We start from the raw sequence: 24,894 nt of genomic DNA on the forward strand, positions 1-24,894 counted from the left end.
TCAGCATAGAATTAGAGGTGGAGATGAAATGGTTTCATAGGTCTCTCCTGCAATATTTAGAAAACAAATAACCTTAAAAGGACATGATTCAACTGATTGTCTTTTAGAAGGTGTGCCAAGGGCTAATTGTACAGGTATTTATTGTTTTTTACTTTATTATTGAAATATGCAGTGCTTTTTTTAAGTAGCCATTAAAGCAAACACTCTAAAATGGGTAGTAAAGATGGAGGTCATCTAATCAAATTATTTTCAGAAATCTAATAACTAGTCCTAATAAATAATCTTTTTTTCCTCAAGGTTGCAGATTTTTACTTATGGGGTTTGTCTTGTTGTAGGATAGTCCATTCTATTCTGTACTATTGTGGATTAATAGAAAATTTCTATTTATATTGAAAATATAATGCTTTGTAATATTTTTATTCATTGTTCTTATTTCACTCCCTGCAACTACAATGAATAAACTAAAATCTCACTAGAACATCTCACAACCAGTCAGATGTTTAGTGGATATTATGTCTTTTAGCTTAAACATTTTCAAATTTTATCACATACTTAAAGGTGTTGAGATTTCACATTTTATTCACCCAGAATATGATGCTTATTATAATCCACCTATCTCTGCATCTATTATTATTAATGAATATAAAGTTTGTATTTTTTTTCAGCAACCCATTTATAGTGTTGGCATATGAAATCATCTTTCACTCACATAATTCAGAATAATATTTTACATTAATGTATGGAGCCACTTAATATATTTTGGTAATTAAATGGTTTTCAAATATATTTATATTTATTATTGAAAAATATAGCATTTTAACTAATTTGTTTTTTTAAAGGTTTTATTTATTTACTTTTGGAGAGAAGGGAAAGAAGGGACAGAGAAAGAGAAACATCAATATGTGACTGCCTCTCAAGCAGCCCCAGCTGGGGACTTGGCCCGCAACCACAACCCAGGCCTATGGCCTGACTGGGAATTGAACCAGCAAACTTTTGGTTTGCAGACTGGCACTCAATCCACTGAGCCACACCAGCCAGGGCACTATATGTATGTTTGTAAGCCACTCTGACATATTAAAGTGATTTGAACCTTGACTTTTGTGATTAAAATATATTTTACATATGTCTGAGCTTTGTGACATTCACAGATTTTATACACATGATTTTAATGCCTTTATTTATGTCAGCAATTAAAAATGGAATGAGATAGATATTAGAACACAGAGTTATATGGCACTTCACTAGAGACCCTCCTCCATAGGTTAATGATGCTTCCATTTATTTTTTCTAAGTAAAATTGCTTAGCCTAGGACAAACAGATTCAACTACTTTTTGCTTTATTGGTCATATAATCATCAGATTAAACATGTTTGCTTCAGTTTAGATAAAGGTTTTACAACATTCTTATTTAGAAAAGTGGCATGTGACTTTTTAAAATATTTTATTTATTTATTTTTAGAGGGGAAGGGAAGGAGAGAGGAAGAGAAATATCAATGTATGGTTGCCTCTCATGTGTCCCTTGCTGGGAACTGGCCTGCAACCCAGGCGTGTGCCCTGACTGGGAATCAAACCATGATCCTTTGGTTCACAGGCCCGCGCTCAATCCACTGAGCTACACCAGCCAGGGCGCATGTGACATTTTTAATGAACATATCCTAGCTTTCAAAAATCATGATCTATTTTTAGATGGATTTCAATCCAAATATTTAACAATTTATTTATAATCCAATATTATAAGTATGTATATTATAGAGCTCATGTTTTTTACTTTTTTGGATATGTACCTTGTTATAAATTAAAAATATATTTTGCATTCATTATATGTTAATATGTGTCTAGCATAAAGTAGTGTCATGTAATACTGACAATTATTCTATCATACAGTGTTTTTTATCTCTGTTTGTTGAGAGATGAGAACACTAAGCACAGAGAGATTTTGCATCTAGATCATAGAGTTAGTGGGCTATGGAACTACGTCTGGAAGCCAAGCGGACTCAAGTCCACGCAGTCATCTGTCTTAGGCACAGTGCTAGCTCTTGGATGGGAGATTCAGCCATGATCAAAACAATACCCTGGGTTTCGTGAAGCTTTCAGTGTAGTGAAGGGAGAAAAAATAAAACAAATGTATAAAATATGTAATATGCCAAATGGTGGATGAAAAATGCAATACAGAGAAATAAGTAGTGAAAAGAGAATTAGAAAAGAGCTTTCTGGTTAGACGTATGGTATTTTAGATGGGGTGGTAAGAACAGGCCGTGTTGATAAAGTGATACACTTAGAGGAAAGATTTTATAAGCTTGAAACAAATTATAAAAATCACAAAGATACATTTTTTTAGTATTAATACTTTAACTCTAGAGTCAAAGAGTTGTAGGTATGCAACCTAATTCTGTAAGTCTTAAGCCATGGAATCTGAGTTAATAAGTTCTGCTTTGAACATACTTTTCCCCTTCACCAAATTTATCATATAAAATAATTAGACAATTTAGCACATATTTATGTATAGGGTATTTATTGAAGTATAGTTTATAATGATAAAGACGGACAACATAAAACATCTCATCATAAGTTTTTACTTAGACAAATGCTTATGGACTTAAAGTAGAGTGAGTATGGTTAAATCGCAAAGTTTTATAGTAAAATTATATTTACAGATATGGAATAATATTCACTGTGCCTGTAAGATAAATGTATATTTCAGAGGAGGGAATCAGTAAAATAAACATTTAAATGCATAGAATGATTATGTTGGTTGAATTGTGAATGCATTCTCTTTTGTTTCTCTGCATTTTAATTTTATCAGATATTAGCATATAATACTTTAGCAAAAATATAAATGGACAAAAATGTTATACAATCCTTCTCCAAGGATTTTGTCATTAACACATTGTTTTTATAAATTAGAACTTCATATTATTGCTTTTTTAACTTTTGGAAGCACAAAATTTGTTTTATCCCATCAAATCTCAGCATTAATTTTGTCATGTATTTACCACCCGTCCTTTAACTGTGAACAGAATGCTACTTAAGACCTTATGTTTTGAGACACAAAATTGAATAAAATCATTGCAGTTGTCTTCTCTTGTCCTTAAACTTGTACAAAATGGATGAATTTTTTGTAGATTACTATTATGTAGAAATGAACAAGCAGATAACCATTTATTAAATTAGTCCTTTGACAGTAATAAGAAGCCTCAATTTTAAAAGTTTTTTTTTAAAGATTCAATTTCTGCATTGCAGCCACCAATGAATATACACTCCATCGTAGTGAAAGTCCAGTGTGTCAACAAAAAAGTGGGCACTGTTATCTACCATGAAGTTCGAATAGTGGTCAGAGACAGGAATGACAACTCGCCCCAATTCAAGCATGAAAGCTACTACGCCACAGTGAATGAGGTCAGTTTCTGTGTACTCTCTTTGTGTTTTTTTTATACATATGGCTAACTGTATACTATATGTGGTTTGAAACTATTTACAAATATCAAGAAAACATTTTAAGGAATAATGTGTTAGAAGAAATGGGGTCTGGATGACTTCAGACATAATTTTAAGAATATACTTCGGTATAGAAAAAATTGATTTATTTATTATAATGACCAAGATTTTAATACTCATAATCATCTTGAACAATTTTATCCCTGAATACACATGCTTGCTTACTGAGGTTCCATGGGAGCTATTTATTCTCATGGTAAGATGACGATGAACTAATTTATTTTCATATCACTAAAGTGGTAGCAGCAATTAAATCCTGGAAGAAAATATGTATTTAAAATTCTATTAATTAAAAGTGATTTCCTCAATTTTAAGATCAAGGTCTGGCAAATTAAAAAAAAATTATTATCAATCACAACTAAATTCATGTAAAAAATGCTGATCAAATTATAAAAATATTTTGAACATAATATAATTGCTTTTATTAGAACATGCTTTTATTAGTTTATTTGCTTTTTAATATTTTGAGCCAAACTTATGAACGAAGTACTCCTTGTATGTTTTCTTAAAAACAGCAGTTACTCTATTATAATTATTTTCTTATTCTATTAAGTTAGAAAGTTAGAAAATATTTGTAAAGTTCCTCTAAAATCACCTGTTTTATATACATACTTTAGCAAAAAATAAACTACAAGTTGGCAGTTCTTTATGTTCAAGATGCATTTTTTTAACTTTAACAATATGTACCTACTTTAAAGGAGGAAATGAATGCAGTTTGGGTATTAAACATAGCATTGACTCTTCAACCTGTATAAACTTCTTGAGATTATATTCTTTTTATACTCCTTAACCTGTATAAACTTCTTGAGATTAGAATTTATCTTATTTATCTCAACATTCTTCTATTTATAAAGAATTTAAGAAATGGTATATATATCATAATCTGAGACTTTATAGTTTGTAATTTTGATGTGGTTGTGCTCACCTATGCCACCATCTTGACTGGAAGTCCCTGAGAATTCGTAGTTTGTACTTTCAAAAAAAGTACCCATGAACTCTTCTTTTAAGTTTAACAGGACNGAGGAAATGAATGCAGTTTGGGTATTAAACATAGCATTGACTCTTCAACCTGTATAAACTTCTTGAGATTAAGAATTTAAGAAATGGTATATATACCATAATCTGAGACTTTATAGTTTGTAATTTTGATGTGGTTGTGCTCACCTATGCCACCATCTTGACTGGAAGTCCCTGAGAATTCGTAGTTTGTACTTTCAAAAAAAGTACCCATGAACTCTTCTTTTAAGTTTAACAGGACCTGTTGCTGGTTAGTCAGTGCTTGACCTTTTTGAGCTACTCTTATTTAACAGATTTCTACTCAAATAGAGAGATGTTAATTAATGTAATTAATCAGGTTACATGATTAATTATTTTAGCATCTGAAATATAGTATTTCAGTGAAATTTTGCTTTGCTTGTTTGTTAACTTCATTTGGATATAAACTGATAGTCGGGTGAGTATGAGCAATAGGTGTAACTGTAAAATCTATTCTTATATTTAACAATTCCTGGGTACATATCTTTAATTTTTGTAAAGAAATTTATAACACTCAATTTGAATTTCAAAGTATCCAATGTGGTTTAACTACTTCCACTCACCCCATCCGGTCTTTTCAACACCTTGCTGAAAAATAACCTTTTTAAATACTATTTTAATCATGCCACTCTCCTATTCAAAAACTGTAATTTCAAAGTATTGTCAGGAAAAAGGCTCTCTGTCTCCACTGGCTGACTTTCAAAGCCTACCATAATCTGAACTTTTGTCAAAGTATTCTTACATTTAAATTCTCTTTGATAAAACTTCGCTTCTTCCAGAATAATTTCTTCATTGCATAAATGTATTCACCTCTTGGACTTTGCTCACACTGTTCATTTGACTTAGAATGGGATCCCCCCTACTTTTCAAGTCTCTAAGTTTTATTCACGTTTTAAAGTTTATCTCAAGATCTATTCCTCATGTTCTATTTCTAAAGTTATCCCCAACTATTCACATTCATTAATATTCAGTTTCTCCAAACTCTAAACTCCTGCAGCCTCTCGGTAAATGTGGATTATAGTGATAAAATTTATAGAAAAATCAAACATTTTGTCTTAAACATTATTGGGAGAGGATCAGGTCTTTTTTTAAAGATTTTATTTATTTATTTTTAGAGAGGGGAAGGTAAGGAGAAAGAAAGAGAGAAAGATAAATGCGTGGCTGCCTCTCATATGGCCTCTGCCGGGGACCTGACAAGCAACTCAGGAATGTACCCTGACTGGGAATCGAACTAGCAACCCTTTGGTTTGAGCCCGAGCTCAGTCTACTGAACCATGCCAGCCAGGGCTGGATCAGGTCTTTTTACAAAGCTATCTTTGTGTCTTTTTCTCTCAACACACTTTCCTATAGCCAACTAAGACAATCCTATTCCACTTGTACTGTGGTTTTATCTTCTATGGTTTGATAATATTATTTCCCCCTTTGATTTTTAATCTTTAAATTAATTAATTTATTTTTAATTCATTTTTATTGTTCAATTACAGTTGCCCCCATTTTCCCACTTTGATTTTGCTCATACTTTCATATCTATTTTCTTGAAAAATCAAAGGCTTGTTTAAACTTCAAGACATATCACAAAGAAAAAACAGATGTAGCTATTTTTTTAATCATTTGTTTATTTAAAAAATTATTCCACAGTAGTACTTCTCTTAGTTGCATTCACTAGAATGTAGGTTACATATTTATATGTTTATATACATATATATATCCATTGGGAAAACACATTGAGCATATATACATATATGGGTGTATGTGTGTATGTATGTGTACTCCAACTACAACGCTGCTTGTGTCTCCTGTAACTGCAATCCTGCCTGTAAAATTTTAAAAAATGAAATAGATTTGACCTTCTGTACAAAATTGCAAGATTTTTCTATACTGTGTCTTCTTTTAGTGTAAGTTTTTTTGTATACATTCATTAATTTAATACAGAGCAATCTAAATGTTTTTTTAATCACTCAAGGTTTAACAGATTGTTGGTGTCAAAATGTTTTTCACTTCACTAAAGTCTAAAAAAGGTATAAAGTCTTTGTCACGAATGTATAAGAAAAGTCTTCAAAATCAAAGCCCTGATTAGTCACTCTCCTTATTCACTACAGGAGTACTGAAACCTGGAACAGTAGAATGAATTGACTGTGTTACACATTCGATGAGTCACAGAGTTGGGAATAAAACCCAAGTTCTCAGTTCAATCACCCCTTTACTACTTATTCATAGGCATCTTATTATGCTAGATTACAACCCTTTTTCTATAACTTATTTAAATATAAAGATCAGGGTTTATACTTATAGTATTATACCATAATATAATCACACTGAGCATTTTTATGAATGCATTAAATGTCAGCTTCTTTTTTTAAAGACTTTACTTATTTATTTTTAGAGAGAGGGAAAAGGAGGGAGAAATAGAGGCAGAGAAACATCAGTGTATGGTTGCCTTTCACATAGCCTAAATAGGGACCTGGCTCTCACTCAACCCATGCATGAGCCCTGACTGGGAATTGAACCAGTGATGATTTTGTTTGCAGTCTGCACTTAATCCAGTGAGCTACACCAGCCAGGGCTAAATAGCAGTGTGTTATACTCTTTCTAAACATATCCATACATTTATATGGATAATTTATTAGTCAATACAATTTGTTTATTTTATCACCTTGAGTTTTGCCTTAAATGTATGATGCAGTTATAGCATGTGACTTATTTGTTGGTACGTCCTGGAAAAACATTTTCTTGCATTTATTTCTCTTGATGAGTAGATAGCTTACAACCTCTCAGAAAGAAAGAGGGAGAAAAGGGAGGGGAATGGGAGTGAGAAATGAAAAGAAAGATAAATTGCAAAAGAAAAAACTTAAATTTTAAGTTATTTTAAGTCTGTATTATATAGCTTTTTTGCTTTAAATTTTTGAAAATGTGTTCACTGCAATGTTTTATAATTCTTAATAGATTTGCAGTACTATACAATTTCATTTTATTATGTAGGGTATGCTTTATCAGTGTGATATTTTCTTTTTACTCAATTGAGAGTAACTGTGTTTGAGCTTCAGAAGAAAAATAATAGTTCAGATGGTGCCCATGTTTTCTAGAAAATTTGCCTTTTTCATATTTCACTAGTCAATATATTTAGATTAATTATGGTTCATTATAGTTTCATTTTGTTTATTTGCTTAGATTATTTAGTTAAGCTCATATATTAATAACAGAATACGAGGTCTGTCCAAAAGGTATCCAGCCATGTAATATATAAAAAAGAGACATTGTAAATAGGACAGTGAGGCCTCATCCCTTCAAAGTTGGCACCTTGGGACCTCACACAGTTCTCCCAATCGCCATCAGCTTCCCCATTATATATTCCTGAATTTTATTGACAGTCTGAAATCTCTTCACTTTCAAAGGCAAGTTTAGGTTTGGGAAAAGCCAGGAGTGGCAGGGTGCCAAATCTGGGCTGTAGGAAGCTATATAACCTGGGTGATTTAGTGTTTTGCCAAAAAATTCTGCAGGAGACATAATGAGCAAGTGGGCCCATCATGATGAAGCTGCCAATCACCAATTGCCCATAGCTATTGCCTTCTGAATCATCTGAAGAGTTTCCACAGAGGAATGTTCAAGCTTAATGCAAAATTTCATGCAGATTTTTTTAAGATTTGTCTTTTATAGATTTTTTAAATATTTTTTTATTTAATTCTTGGTCAAGTACAGCTTTCTGTCTTATATTCCCAACCCTGCCCGCCCCCCACCCCATGCTCCCCACCTCCCTCCCATTTCCACCCCCCACCCTTAGTTATTGTCCATGTGGCCTTTATACAGATTTTTTGCACACATGATTGATTACTCACGCAATCATTGTGAATGTGACAACCACACAGTACACATGCTCACTCAATGATTTCTACTACCCTCACTGACTAGTACAGTGAAGTCATCATTGTTCATGCATGTGCATTTCTGTCCACTCTCCTTGGCTGCCAGGTTACATTGATGTTGCACAAACCATTTTCATTATATTAACAATGCTGAACTTTTTCTGGATAGACCTCATATATGCAGATTTTAAAATTATAATAAAATATTTTATTTTAATTTATGTTCTTACAATATTTATTTTAGTGATTTAATATTATATTCACAAGTGAAAATATTTATTTTTATTTTTTATTTTATGACTTCTTAAAGAAAATTCCTAAACAATTATAATGAACATTCCACTTACTATTATTCTACTTCAATAAATAATTTAAGGGTATGCATCTTACTTTAAAATATTTTTAAATTATAACATTTTTGTTTCAGATGTCACTTTTAAAAATCTATAAAGTTATATGTAAAATAAAATTATCTCATGCAGCAGCAGTGATTGAATTAGAGTTCTACAACTATGGTGATATTTTAAATATTTTATGATTCCTGAAACTTTCATAATGTGACAATATTTTACGAATAGGATATTCAGTTTCCTGAGGATGCAGTTTTTATATAGAATGTTTTGTTGAAATACAAGTCTTTAGTTAGTTCAAAAAATCTGCTTTTTACTCCTAGTCAGTGTTAAATAATGGTACCACAGCTTTTTGAAATTTGTATTTTTAGTTGAACTGTGGTCCACAAGTCAAGGGTGGCCTGCATATTTCTGTATTGGCCCATGAAATTTTAGTGTTTACTAAGAAAAAAAATTTATTGCAATATAGCCATGCCCATTCATCATGTATTGTTGATTTGCTATAATATCCGTGGTGACTAGTTACAACAGCATGAATATGTCCCACAAAGCTAGAAATATTTACAACATGGCTCTTTTCACAAAAAAGTCTGGTCACCCCTATTATCACTCTACCTGTGTTGTTAAGAAGATATCCACTAGCTATAGTATATATATGTAATATATGCATGTATATGCATGAGTGTATATGTGTGTGTGTGTGTGTGTGTATTCATATACACACAATCAACTCAGAAGGCTGGCAGAATATAGTTAAAAGTAATTAACAGATTCAGCCCCCCAAATTTGCCAGTATTCAACCATTTTTGTCATATAAAATAGCAATTGAATAAGATTCTATAAATAAAGAGTGTATTAATAAAATTTGATAATACTGAATTACAGCAATAGTTATATTGTGACCTTAAACTCATCAGAAATATGTAGTTTGTACATGCACACACACACACCTTTTTGTCTCCTAATGATATTTTGAATTTATGTTGCAAACAATCTCTATTTTCACTTAGTTTTTGTTTAACTTAGCAGGACTTCTTTTCCTGAACTGCCACTAAATAAATTATAATGAATTCTGTATAACAACCTTAAAATAAAATAGGACAATGTAAAGAGACTGTACCTGAATAACAAGGCAGAGGCCAGATCCTGAAAGACAGCGTTAGTTATAAAGAGGCATTTTCAGCAATAAGAGACCAATGAATATTCGTCTTAAAGCAATAAAGTTGCATTCTAATTTGCCATTCTGGCCTCATTCCTACAGCTCAATAGAGAACTCTTAGAAAAGCTTAGGGGAAAGTAGAAACACAAGATAAAAAGAAATTAAGAGCTAATGATAATAGACAAAGAAGGTATGTAGGAAGGATATTTAGGTGGACAATTTCATGGGAAAAGATGACTGGAAGACTATAGGAGGTAAAAAAACACAAATGATGCAGAACTCTACAACTTGTTTAGATTAACTCTGACTTAGACTATGGCAATGGATCCTGCTAAGAAAATATATTAGAGATGAGCACTTTGGGGAAGAAAATTTGCAGTCAGAGGAGATTTTGGTGATTTTAATATCCATGAGATGGTTCAGTTGTGACAACTCAGCATGGAATATCATTAGATCTTGAAAAGTCCATGATAAAGATAAAAATTTGTGAATCATGAGTCAGTTAACCTAAACTAAGGTTGATCAATTAAAAAAATCTTATAGGATATAGGTGTAGTAGGTATCAAAAAATTGTCATCATATAGTAGTTATATTTAGATATATATTAAAAATTGTCATCATAGTAGTTATATTTAGATATATACAATATGCAGGGAAAAAAAGTTTTGGCTTTTATGAGATTCACACAAATATCCATGCACTAAATAAAATTAATGAACATTGGCCCAAAGTTTTTTGGAGACAAACCAAAGAAAAAGAATTCAACAGAAAAACACACCAAAGGAGTAATGAGAGAAAAAGGGGGCATTGCTACAACCCGCCCCCCAAAAAAAAGAAAAGAAAAAAAGTACACTGAATTAAAAAATGTAAGCCCAATTCTAGTAAATTAGTAAAAGTACAAATCATATTGTGTTAGATTAAAAGTGTGTTGAAAACAGAGATAGCAGCTATGAAATACTCAAGGTGCTTGTCAAAAAGGAAGAAGAAGTAAAGCAGTAACTAGGAAGTGACGGAGAGCTCAATTTAAAGTTTGGGGAAGAGAAGACATGAGTCCATTTACACAGATGATAGTACTACATATCAAATTTTATATTAACTCTAATATTTATTTGAGACATTTAATAATCACTCCTTAAAAGTTTTGTAAAATTTAACAGTAAGTCATCAAACTAAAGGGTTCTGAGAATGTGGCATTTCTTTCCCTTTCATTCATAACTTCACTCACCAAAGTGTGGTTGCTGGAATTGATCAGGAATGTCCTAAGTTCTGGAAAAGTCCACACAAGGAGAATTGTAGTGGAGCTTTTTCTACAACCCAACAGACTACAAATTGCACAAATAGGATCTCAGCCTCAGAGATCCCTGAGGGCAGCAACTGAGTGCGAAGGACTGAAATAGATCTGAATCAAAGTTTGAGATCAGCATCAGCTACCTGAGTTTGCCTGGTCCGTATACCCACTTCCCCTACCCCCAAGAATTCAGACAGAGTGAACAGGTAAACAGAAACTTTTTTGCTCTTAAAGTTGTAAAAATTTAAGAAGGCCAGGAAGAAGAGCTTCCTCAATGGGCTTTAATTGGTGACTAGTAATTGACCTTTTGCTACCCTTGCTCATGGGGTAGAAAAAACTATTTTTTAACCTATGATTATCCTAAGATCATAGTTAAATAAAAATCATAAAGAATAATAGTGGATATTTGGTATTTACTGAAAATCAACCTTATTCCAAATCCATAAATATGATCTTGTTTGACCCTTATAATAATACACCAATGGGCTCACATTATTATGTGCATTTTAAAGTAAAAAAATAAGTTTAGAGACCTTAACTAACTTTTTCATAATCAAATATTATGAATTTGGCAGACTTGTTCTCTTTCTAAAAACACTGACACTTTAAAAATATCATGTTCTACTGGCAAACTCTAAAAACCAATATGGTGCCAGGAATAGTGGTGTTAAATATCCGTGTATGTGAAAATGAATACTTTCTACTACATACACTGGCCACCACCTCCCCCAAACTATCATTGATTCAATTATAACCATTCTACTTTTGTATTAAGAAATATAATATAGTTAATTTGTGAGAATATAGATTATAAATTAGCAAAACTTAAACTTCTCTTCCTCCTTTAAGAAAACATTTAAACATATATTGTCCTGTGAAATGAAAAAATAACACATACATTGGGCGGGGGCTGGGATGGGAGTAAAAGACAGAAAACTGTACTTGAACAATAATTAAATAATTTTCTAAAAAGGAAAAATACCACATAAATATACAAAAAATTACATTTCTCCAATGTTTACCCCTATTTAACCTACTTCAGTATATATATCTACAATATTATCTAGGGATTTTTATCAATTTTGGTACAGAGGTGGTATTATGTGGTTACTTTGGGAGGTTTAGATTCATGTTATTTCCATTATTGCCAGTCATAGAAAGCATTAAAGTCTTCCACTTCTGACTGAGGTAGCATAGGTAGTCAAGACCAATTAGTCTATTAATGGTGACTAAAAGTGTTAGGGAAATATAAGTAAATAAATAAACAAATGAACAAACAAAATGAAAATAAGTAAATGAATATATCTAATGAAAGACCTCAAATAGCTAATAAAGATAATGAAAATATAAGTAAATGTGACAAACTAAATAAATGTTGATTGCATTAATAATGCTTCCTTTTAAGGAGTATATATCTCTCACATGTAGATACAGATGTATACTTCATATATGAGAACACTATAGTTATAAACCAGAAGATGATTAATACATATTTTCTAAGGTCTTCATTGCTTAGAAAGAGAATGAAATAGTTAATAATGGGTATGCTAATCCATCAAAGTAAGCATGGGAACAAATAAAAAAGAACATAAAATAGGACAAAATATAGAGTAGATGTAAGCCATCCTCATCAAAATATACATAAAAATAAAGAAGAGAAAGAAGAGAATTTATAAAAGAAGAGAATTTCTTATAAAAGAAAGGTAAAATAGAATTTCTTATCTTTCTTATAAAAAGAAGAGAATTTCTTATAAAAGAAGAGAATTTCTCTTCGTAAAGAACAGAAATTTGTCCCTCAATTTCAGGTGGATTACGAAGTAAAGCCAAGTGTAGACAATACTTGATATGAAACACGAATCTAAGGATTCAGAAATCTTAAATATAAAAAGATGAAAGTAGATACAATAGGCAGTTGGTTACCATGCAGAAACTATTTAGCTGTACTATTTAGCTGTAGTACAGCTGTATTTAGCTGTACTATTAGCAGACAAAATAAACTTTACAGCAAAAAAAAATTAGTAGAGAATAAAAGAAGTTTTTAATAATGAAAAAAAAATTCAATTAGCCAGAGTATTATAGCATTAGGAATTCAATTGCACTTAACAATATGACCTCAGAAATAATAAAGTAAATTTTAATTCGAAGAATTAAAAGAGAAAGAGAAAAACCCATTATCATAGAGGGATATTTTAAAACTGTGGTGGGTAGAATAATAGTCCATTAAGGACTGTCCATGCCCTAATCCCTGGCAAAAAAAGCTTTTCAGGCATGATTAAAGTATAATAGTTAATAGGGAGGACACACTGATGGGCTGAGTCTAATCACATGAGCCCTTAAACTGAGAGAACTTTCTCTGGCTGAAGTCACAGAGAGTCAAGTGAGGAGAAAGCAGGGAGTATGAAGCAGAAAGAGAACTCAGAGAATCCAGGAGTGGGAAGTACTCAACCCAACTTGCTGGCTTTGAAGATGAATGGAGCCAAATCTGAAGAACTGAGAAGCAACTCTAGCCCAGATTCCTTATCAGGAAATCAGGTCCCCTCAGTCCTACCATGGCAAAAATAAAAAACTCAGGCCTCAATGAGCTTGACGTGCAATCATTCCCAGAGTGGCCAAAAAGGAACACAGCCCTGCTGGCACCTTGATCGTAACTTGGTGAGACCTGACTCTGACCTTTGACTAATCTGTGAGATGAAAGAAATGGATACTAATTTAAGCCACTAGATTTGTTATTTGTTATAACAGCAATAGAAATTAATGCAGTACCACTCTATATGCCTGACAAAATAGGGAGAAAAATAACAGTAAGGACATAGAAGACTTGGACACACTTGACATGGTAAGTTCCTATGAAAGGAACCCTGTTTCACAATTCATTCTTTTCAAGCACATGGAATATTTTCAAGAATTTACCAAATGCTAGTATCTAAAGAAAGTATTAATATATTCCAAATTACTGAAATTATACAGAATATGTTTTCTAGTCACAGTGAAATTGAGATTAAAATCAATAAAAAGAACAGAAACTAGAAATTTCCTATATATTTGGCAAATGACATATAAACATTTTAATATTCACAAATGGCATTGTTTATATAGGAACCCAACAGTATTCATACCTTAGCTATTACAGTTAAAAATGAGCTTAGCCAGATTGTTGGACACAAGTTCAATATTTTCTTTTTTAAAAAGCAAGTATTTTTTTCATAAACCAGCAACAAATAAACAGTAGATTTTAACAGGTGATTCCCTAGTTATAGCCCCTACCAAAATAAAGTTTCAATTGCATCTATTTATTTTTTAATTAAATAAAGCTTATACTTTAGAGAAAATACAATTTAATGTCTTGGTAAATATATGGAGTAACCATAATTTTCATGTGTTGTTTGTGGATGAGTTATTTGGCACAATTACTTTGTAGATATGTTATAGTGTCTATAAAAGTTAAAATGGTAGATACCCTAAAACTCAGTAATTCTGCTTTTGTGTATGTATACAACATAAAGTAATATATGTGTCCACCGAAAATTGTACAAAAAAATTCATTAAAGATTTTTCTATAATAGTAAAAAGAACTAGAGATAACCCTATTTCCAACTATGCTAGTGCTGGTTTACCATATGTCAGTTGTGTTTATCTTTAAAAAATTAAATTTTGGCCCCAGCTGGCATAGCTCAGTTAACTGAGTGCACGATGTGAACCAAAGGGTCACCAGTTCAATTCCCAGTCAGGCCACATGCCTGGGTTGTGAGCCAGGTCCCCAGTAGGAGACACATGAGAGGCAACCACACATTGATGTTTCTCTCCCTCTTTCTCCTTCCCTTTCCTTCTCTCTAAAAATAACTAAATAAAATCTTAATTTTTTTTTATTTTTCAGTTTTTTAACTGAAAAAAGGAGTGGAATGAAAATATTATAACATCTACTACATAGGGTTTAATGAATAATTATTTTAATAGACAATCTGAAACAGATATCTTTAACCACTTACCTACACCTGATACTATATATGCATTTATTTTTTTCCTTCTTTTAAAATTATCTCCTTGCATCCTGGCTGGTGTAGCTCAATGGATTGCATGTGGGCTGCGAACAAAAGGGGCTCCAGTTTGATTCCCAGTCAGGGCACATGCCTGGGTTGCAGGCCAGGTCCCCTGTGAGAGGCAACCACACATTGCTGTTTCTCTCCTCTTTCTCCCTCTCTTCCTCTCTCTCTAAAAATACATAAATGAGATATTTAAAATATTTTATTGTTTTTCAATTATAGTTATATGCATCCCCCCCACGTCAGCCAAACCCACCTCCCTCTCTTGCTTCCACAGCCGTCTTGGTTTTGTCCATGTGTCTTTTATAGTTGTTCTTAAAAACCCTTTTCCCCATTTATTTTTAATGGTACTTCTGCCTCATTAAAATTGAATCACTATTTATTTTATTTTATTGATCGATTTGAAAGAGAGAGGGAGACAGAGAGACAGAAACATCACTTCGTTGTTCCACTTATTTATACATTCATTGGTTGTTTCTCGTATGGCTTATCAGGATGACCCTTGAACTAACTGTGCTAGTTGGCCAAGGCTGAATGGAATCGTTATTAAAGCTGGCACTTTGTTTTGCTCATTGAGTAAAGCAGAACCTGGTACCTTGTAAGATTTCTATAAATAGATTTCTCAATGAAATATGAACGGTACAATCATGAAACAAAAATATCACTTAACATATACAATCACTCTGTTTTTTCTAAGATAGAAATTAGGTAGAAAGAGTTTATTTTGAGTTAAATTAGAAAAGAAGATCATACATGGTAAAGTTTTTTGTTTAACAAGTAAAAGCTTTCCCAATTATTGTGAAAGATTACACTGGTAAACAGAACAGTGGTAACAAGGAAAGAAGCACACTTTTTGTTCCACTTGTTAAATATACACTATGTGAATAGCCTTTTTTTTCCTAAGTGCAGGGAGAAATTATATATTCATTTAGATATAACTATTATACTGCTGAGAATCTTTACCCTACTTTTCATTCCAGGAAAACTCAAGTCATGTTGCTTAAGTAGCATTAACATGATTCCCCTTTAACCAAATATCATTTTTCCCCTCTAGTAGGTTTTTCTACATGCACAGTGTTATGAGGCTCCGTGCCGTGTCCCAAGAATACCACAGTCAATTTAATAAATCTGTTTGATCAGATTCTCTAAGTGCTTAATAATAGGAAACTTTAAAGGATGCCTCACAAATCTAAATTTTATATGTCATTTACAATTCAAGAAGGTGATAATTACCAGTTGAAATCACTTCGGGTTTCAAGAACAAGCAAATGTTTTCATAATTTTTAATGTTACAGTATATCACAAATTATGTCTTGGTTAACAGCTTCAATGTCTGTAAACTTTAGATTTATAATTTTAACATTTATCTTTGTCACTCCTTTTGTTATTAGCCATATTCATTAGGAAGTAACCTCATGCCAGATCAGTTTAAATTCTGTTCCTATCTAAAATATGTTTATAGTAAGATTTCTGCATGGATCTTCCCCAATTTAATAGCACCCCCTACTGATGAATGGAATAAGGACAGACTACAATAATAATGATAGATTAATCTTAACAACTATAATTTATTAAGTACATTTATTGATTGATTGATATTTAACATTTTATTTATTTATTTTTAGAGAGAGGGGAAGGGAGGGAGAAAAAAAGGAAGAGGAACATGGATGTGTGGTTGCATTTCATGCACTCCCCACTGGAGACCTGGCCTGCAACCCAGGCATGTGCCCTGAAATGGGAATGAACCAGTGACCCTTTGGTTTGCAGGCTGGCACTCAATCTACTAAACCACACCAGCCAAGGCTATTAGGTACATTTATTAAAACTAAGTATGTTTCATGAAACATGTCATTTAAAACATTCATACCTACACAATGAATCAAATCATGTATATATCATATTTTATTTTAAAGATAAAGAAGTACAGGTATAAAATAATGTATTAATTTTCCCAAGATCTCAATTCTAATAATTGGCAGGTCTACTAAAGATCTCAATTTTAATAAAGTGAGAAACTGAAGCAGGTTCATGCCAAAACTGAGTTCCTGATCACCATATTATGCAAATGCATCAGGCAAGAGAATAAAAGAATTTAGATGTATAGAGAAAATTCCTCGCAATTTTGAAATATCATATTTCTTCCCCATGTCTTACAATAAAGCTTTCTAAAAGAGTAAGAAATAAATAAATAAGACCATTGATATGAATTATTAGCACTAGTTTGAAAAACAGTTGCATTTGCTTGTTTGGTATAAATTATCATCTTGATTCAAAATTTAGTAAAATAATGATGTGATAGGTAGTGTTATTAAAAAGATAGAGAGGAAGGAAGGAGGAGGAAGGAAGGAAGGAAGGAAGGAAGGAAAGGGAGCTCTGACTCCTGTGATTCAGTGGAATGAGTGCTGGCCTATGAACCAAAGAGTAGCCAGTTTGATGCCCAGTCAGAGCAGGGAAACTAAGGGAAAATGGTTAGTTAGTATAGTAACTAAGGGAAAATGGTTAGTATAGTAGGACAATAAAATGACATAAAAATGAGTAAATACCATATAACATTGAAACTAATAAATATATTTTTTATTTTTCAATTAGAGTTGACATGTTATATTAGTTTCAAGTGTACAATATAGGATTATACATTTATATAACTTACAGTGTTCACTCCCAAAAGTCTAGTACCCATCTGACATCATACACAAGTATTACACTATTACTGACTATATTCCTTCCCTATGCTGTACTTTATATTCCCGTGACTATTTTATAACTGTCAATCTATAGTTCTTAATCCCTTCACCTTTTTCACCCCTCTAATTTCCCTTCCATTTGGTGACCATCAGTGTTTAATTTGTATCTGTGAGTTTATATCTGTTTTATTTGTTCAGTTGTTTCTTTTTACAGTTTATGTATTAGGTTAAATCATACGGTATTTGTTTTTCTCTGCTTTATTTAATATAGCATAATAGTCTCTAGGTCCATTCATGTTGTCACACCTGTTAAGGTTTCATTCATTTTCATAGCTGAGTAATATTTCCTTTTATATATGTACATCTTCTTTACCCATTTTTTATTGATGAACACTAAGATTACTTCCATATCTTGGCTATTGTAAATAATGCTGCAGTGAATATAGGGATGCGTGTATTTTTTATAGTGGCTGCACCAATTTACTATCCTGCCAACAATGCACGAGTGTTCCCTCTTCTATACATCCTCACCAATTCTTGTTTGTTGGTGTATTAATGATGGCCATTCTGACAAGTGTGAAGTGGCATATCATTGTGGTTTTAGTTTATATTTCCCTGATGGTTAGTCATGTTGAGCATCTTTTCAAATGTCTGTTGGTCATCTGTATGTCCCCTTTGGAGAAATGTCTGTTCAGATCCTCTGCCCATTTTTAATGGTGTTGTTTGTTTGTTTTGTGTGTATGTGTGTGTGTGTTAAATTCTACAAGCCCCTTTTAATTTGGGGATAGTGACCCTGTATTGGATATATCATTGGCGAATATCATCTTTCATTCTGGAGGTTGCCATTTCATGTTGTTGATGGTTTTCTTTGCTGTGCAAAACCTTTTTAGTTTGACACAGTCCTGTTTGTTTATTTTTCTTTTGTTTCCATTGCCTAGAGAGACATATTCAAAAAAAATATTGCTAAGAACAATATCAAAGAGTTTACTTCCTATGTTTTCTTCTAGGAGTTTTATGCTTTCAGATCTTACATTTTAGTTTCACATCGATGTTGATTTTGAGTTTATTTTTGTATTTGTATAAAAGAGTGGCCTAGTTTGATTTTTGCACATTTATTTTCAGTTTTTTTTTCCAACAGCTCCTGAAGGGACACATCTTTATTTTTTTTTAATATTTTATTTATTTATCTTTAGAGGGGAAAGGAAGGAGAGAGGGAGAGAAATATCAATGTATGGTTGCTTCTCATGCATCTGCTGCCGGGAACCGGGAACTGGGAACTGGCCTGCAACCCAGGCATATGCCCTGACTGGGAATCGAACTGCGATCGTGTGGTTCGCAGGCCCGTGCTCAATCCACTGAGCTACACCAGCCAGGGCTATTTTCAGTTTTTCTAACACCATTTATTGAAGAGACAGTTTTTACCTTATTGTGTTCTTGCCTTATTTGTCATAAATTAGTCAATCTTATTACACATGGGTTTATTTCTGGGCTCTCTATTCTGTTCTCTTGATCAATGTGTCTGATTTTATGCTATGTCATGCTGCCTTGATTACTGTGGCATGCACTGTGATACCTCCAACTTTGTTCTTCTTTCTCATATTGCTTTGGCAGTTCAGGATCATTTGTGGTTTCATAGGGTTGTTTTAGTTCTGTGAAAAAACATGCCCTTGTTATTTTGATAGGAATTACATTGAATCTGTATGATGGTTTGAGCAGTATAGACATTTTAACAATGTTAATTCCTCCTGCCATGAGCACAGTATATGATTCAAATTATTTGCATCTTTCTCGGTTTCTTTCTTCTATGTCTTATAGCTTTCTCAATAGAGGTCTTTTATCTCCCGGGGTAAATTTATTTTGAAGTACTTTAGTCTTTTATGTTCAATTGTAAACAAGATTTTTGAAAATCATTATTTTTCTGATACTTGCTTATTGGTGTATAAGAATGCAACCAATGTCTGATATTTTTCATGTATCCTGCTACTTTACTAAGTCAGTGTGTTAGTTCTAGTAGTTGTGTGTGTGTGTGTGTGTGTGTGTGTGTGTGTGTGTGTGTGTGTGTGTCATCTTTAGGGTCCTACACATCTGTAAACAATGACTGTTTTACCATTTTCTTTCCCATCTGGATCCTTTTTTTTTCTTTTTATTGTCTGATTATTGTGGCTAGGACTTCCAATACTATGTTGAATAAAAATGGTAAAAGTGGATATTTTTGTCTTGTTTCTGATCTTAAAGAAAAAGCTTTCAGCTTTTCATGGTTGAGAATGATATTAGCTGTGGGTGTGTCACATATTGCATTTATTTTGTTAGCTATGTTCCCTCTGTCCCCATTTAGCTTAGAGTTTTTATCACAAATGGATATTCTATCAAATGCTAATTCTGCATCTATCAATATGAACATATGACTTTTATCCTTTTTTTCTTTATGTGGTGTACCACATTAATTGATTTGCAGATATTGAAGGAATTATATCTCAGAATCAAGTCCTATTTAATCATGGTGTGTAATTTTTTAATGTATTGCTGATCCAGTTTGCTAATATTTTGTTGAGGATATTTGGATCTATGTTTATCAGGGATATTGCCCTATAATTTTCTTTTTTTAGTGTCTTTGATTTTGGTATCTTGGCAATGCTACCCTCATAAAATGAGTTGAGGAAACTTTTCTCTTCTTTTATGTTTTGGAATTGTTTGAGAAAGCTGAGTATTAATTATTCTTTGAAATTTTGGTAAAATTAACTTGTGAAAACATCAGGTCCAGCACTCTTTGTTGAAAGTTTTTGAGTAACAATTTGATAACATTAATAATTCTTGGTCTATTCAGATTTTCTGTATTTTCCTGATTCATAAACGTAGTGTTAAACTTTATTCTATTCATAGATGGATGTTGTCCTTATTATATATTTCAACTTCATATCAGCAAAGATTCCTTTTCATTCTCTGCAAAACTCTGTCAAAGTAAAAGCCTTGAAAACTCCCTTTAATGCAACATGAGCAGACACTGTAAAAACACTAATTTATGACATAACAACTATAGAATATAAAATAGATTATAAGACAGTGATGATTTAGTATCAAACTTTGACTGTAAAAACTGTGTGTGTTTGTGTATATTTAGTACATTTTCTATAGAATGCCCACAAATTCATGAGGAATTATAAAAGGTAATAAAATGATCAGGATGTCTAGACAAATGTCTTGCTCAACTACATGTATAATACCTAGAATAGCTTGCATAACAGAGAAGGTATTTATATTAGCTGATATTGTATGCTGATTGAATTAGCATTTTTATTTTATCTTACTTTAAATGTTTTTATGCTTACTTCTCCTGACATATCATGATCATGTCCTTGAACAATCTCATAAGGTTAATATGCTCATTAAATTTTTAAAAAGTGGGTTTTTTAAATGTATTAACTATTTAAGGCTTAAAAGAATGATTTAAAATATTTTAATGATGCTATCAACAAGCAGGAATTAAAAGCTGAATTTCAGCCAAATTAAACCAAAGAAATGTGTGGGAATCTCTCTCTTGCTTTCTTTTTTGCTCTCTCTCTCTCTCTCTCTCTTTTGCTCTTTTTCTTTCTATCATACATATACATACACATACACTCTTAGGTCTATATTATTTAATTTTTTGTTCAAAGCTTAGACTTTGTTATAATGAAAATAATTTTTAAAATGGCATGTTTATGATTATATTTTCCATTGTGTATTTAAACTAAATCAGAACTATTTGGAGATAAATATTTTATTTTAAAAACAAATACCAAAGTACCCATATAACTCACATCAAATATCTCCTGCATCTTTCATCAATGTTTTATGTTGTTTAACAACTAAAGAACCGAAAGTGAAACATTATTAACTCAAATCAGTAGTTTATTCAGATGTTACTAGTTTTTACCTAATTTTCATAGTTCTTGTGCATTTTTATAACTCTAACTACCTTATTAATTTTCAGAAAAGAAACAGCTTATATATTATTTATCATTTAATTTACCTGATATTTGCTCATGATTATAGATTTTGTTCAGGAATACCACAAGATTGGTACTATAGTCTTCTTTATACATATTGAGAGAGACATGCAGTGTCAATGTACCCATTACTACTAATGGTAGCTTTTACTACTTTAGTAAGTTGGTATCTGCATGTTGTTTCTATCATAATTATTAATTGTTTTATACATAATAATAAGTAAAGTATTTGGTGAGAAATGATTTTAACACTTTGTAAGTATCCTGTTTCTTATCATATCTTTACTCACACTTACATTAGTGGTTTATGAAGTATCAATTTGTTGAAAAACCACTGATGAAAATACAAATTATTGTGGTTGAATATATTTTCTTTTTTTCTTTAATCATTTATTGCATGCTTTTTCAGGCATTATGAAATGAAATGTACTAGCAGTAAAGATTTGATTATTAATAAAAGATTTATCACACTAAAATCATGGTGAATATAGGAATTTATACAATAATTTACTTGCTAAGAACCAAAATGTTTTCAATAGCAGTAATTATTCACTATGAGTTTTCTAAAGTACTGGCACTTGCGAAGTTGAATGTCTTTGTTTTTCCATAAAATATCTCAAAAGCATTTTTCCTTAGGGCTAAATGCTTTATCTTTTATGGAACACATCATCTAAATCACATTTCAGATTAGTTGTATATCTTGGGTTCTGTTATGGGTCAAGTTATATTTACTTTATCTTTCATGTCCTCTTATCTTAAAGTTGATTAATGTAAAATATGAAGCATATAGTAATAGCAAACTATGAAAAATATATATCGTGGTGCCTGAGAATTAACACTTTGAGGCCAGATAATCTGTGTTTCCATCCTTATCCACCAAGTGTTAGAATTATGGCATCATGCAGAAGCTCTCTTACCCTAAAATTACATAATTATAAGTATAATTACAAAAACAATGTTATGCAGTTTTATTGAGGATTAAGAGAATAATGCTTTTAAAGCACTTACTACAGGTTTTGGTCACCTTTCCTTGCAAGTCAACCCTGCACTGAAAATATACTTTATAAGTAGTGGTATATTTAAAAACCAAGGGGGTTATCCCATCCTTAATTTGTTAGCAGGGTGATAATTAGTAGAATATCATTAAGAACATCATCTTTTCTCACAAAGGTATAATGATATTATCTCTGAGTCTCTCCACTTTAAGCCTTCACTTTTCTGAACAAATTCTTCTGGTTCTGTGCTCTTTCTTCACATCGCATCGTGGCTGTATCATCTCCTTCCATGTGCAACATGCATTTCTGAAAATCTTTTTTTATCACCAATATTATGGTAGATCTAAGATCACAGATGGTCTCCAGGGTAAAGCATAATAATGAGATTCCATTAGAGTTAAGTATATAAAATATTGTATATCTTTTATTATAATAGCTATGTATTATTAGGTGGGTTTATATAAGTTAAATGTATTTTTAGAGCATAGTCCATGGTATTAGAAACTTAATGAATATCTTCAGGTATTCATGGAGTAACGATGACTGGACCTTCAGAGCCATTCTGAGTCACAGAACTTCCCCGAACACATAGTAGTAGCATTTCATCAACAACACAAAAAAGTTTCTGAAGGAAGAAATAAGACTAAGCCCTGGTTCCTGTTACTTGTCACAGTTTTTCTTCAGATGGTGATTTGGCACATTTCTGGGAAGAGAAAACAACCAAGTAAGGGAGTTAGAAAGAGGGAGAGAATAAACACGGGAGACACATAATTATATTTTTTCTACTTTAAGCATGTAAATGGGAATTAATGCTTCAGGTATGTTAAAGGGCATAAGTATTCAACCATTTAACCTCTTTAAATTTAATAAGCTCTTATACATATATATTCAATTTAAGGTTGATTGTTCTTCCATTTTTACTAAAGATAAGTGGAGCTACTTATCACCTTCTCTAATAGTTATCTCTTATTTTGAAGGTATTTACATGAATTTGGCTTTAATAACTTTATCAGTAGAAGTAATTTTTAATATTAATTATCTAGCTTCCATGACAAAAATGGAATGAAGATTTTAATCACAGGTACAGAAACTATTTATGTTAAAAAACATAAAGAGCAAATGTAATTTCTTTCTTATTTTTTTCTTTCATTTTAATGAGTCACTGTAAGATAATATCCACTGAATGTAAATTAAAAAATGTATGCTATATTGTATCAGTGCTGAAAAGATTTAAGGTAAACTTCAAACAGACATTTGATTCAGATAAATGCTTGAATAAAGAAATATTATATTAATAAGTTACTATAAAAACAATATATTGGTCACAGAAATAATGATTTGACTGATAACAAGCTATCAAATAATTATAGATTCGGAGATAATGCAATCTCATCATTGTGAGGAAAAGTATAAGTTTTTCACTAGTTACTATTTGTTTACAAATGCATGACTCCAATTTATTTGTGGAGTCTTCCTTGGTTTTCAAATATATCACTATTTCTAAGTGGGGATGGCTGGGGAGGGGGGCTAGTGGAGGTGGTGGGGAAATGAAGACAACTATACTTGAACAACAATAAAAAAATGTGAAAAAAAACTATTTTCAAGATAGGGATGACTTGCAAGGGAGATTCATAAATTGTTTTATCCAAGGAAGAGGTTAAAGGCTGAATCCTAGTTATAGGATGAATAGCTTCTAATTTGGAGTGATGATTATTATATTATGGACGTTGATCTTCAGACCATGCATTGTTTTTGAGAAGACCCTGAAAATTAGTGTAGGGGCAAGAAGTGAGTAAGTATCATTTTAAGTAGGCTTGTTTTACAGCGCTATGTAAATTAGGGTTTAGCAATTGACACTACTGCCCACAGAAAGCACTGTGGGTAATCTTCAAAGGGTCACCTAGGTTGATCAAAGTACTGAAAAACTATATGGCTCCTGTTATAGTTAAATCAGCAATTGTTCCACAGGGTGCCATATAGTACCTATATAGACACTGATGAGTGA

The 24,894-nt window shown here is 31.9% G+C and overlaps 1 protein-coding gene across 2 annotated transcripts in view; it reads left to right on the plus strand.

Moving 5' to 3' along the window:
• The window catches only part of PCDH15 (protocadherin related 15), a 791,076-nt gene that overhangs the window by 339,378 nt on the left and 426,804 nt on the right, over nt 1-24,894 (plus strand). For both annotated transcript variants that reach the window (XM_037066919.1, XM_037066920.1), the window contains exon 5: nt 3,241-3,396. In XM_037066919.1, the coding sequence (XP_036922814.1) occupies nt 3,241-3,396 (156 nt within the window). The remainder of the gene's footprint in view (nt 1-3,240; nt 3,397-24,894) is intronic.

The sequence above is a fragment of the Sturnira hondurensis genome, unplaced genomic scaffold (genome assembly GCF_014824575.4).
Source record: "Sturnira hondurensis isolate 20B ecotype Veracruz unplaced genomic scaffold, ASM1482457v3 Scaffold0016684, whole genome shotgun sequence".
Taxonomy (NCBI): domain Eukaryota; kingdom Metazoa; phylum Chordata; class Mammalia; order Chiroptera; family Phyllostomidae; genus Sturnira; species Sturnira hondurensis.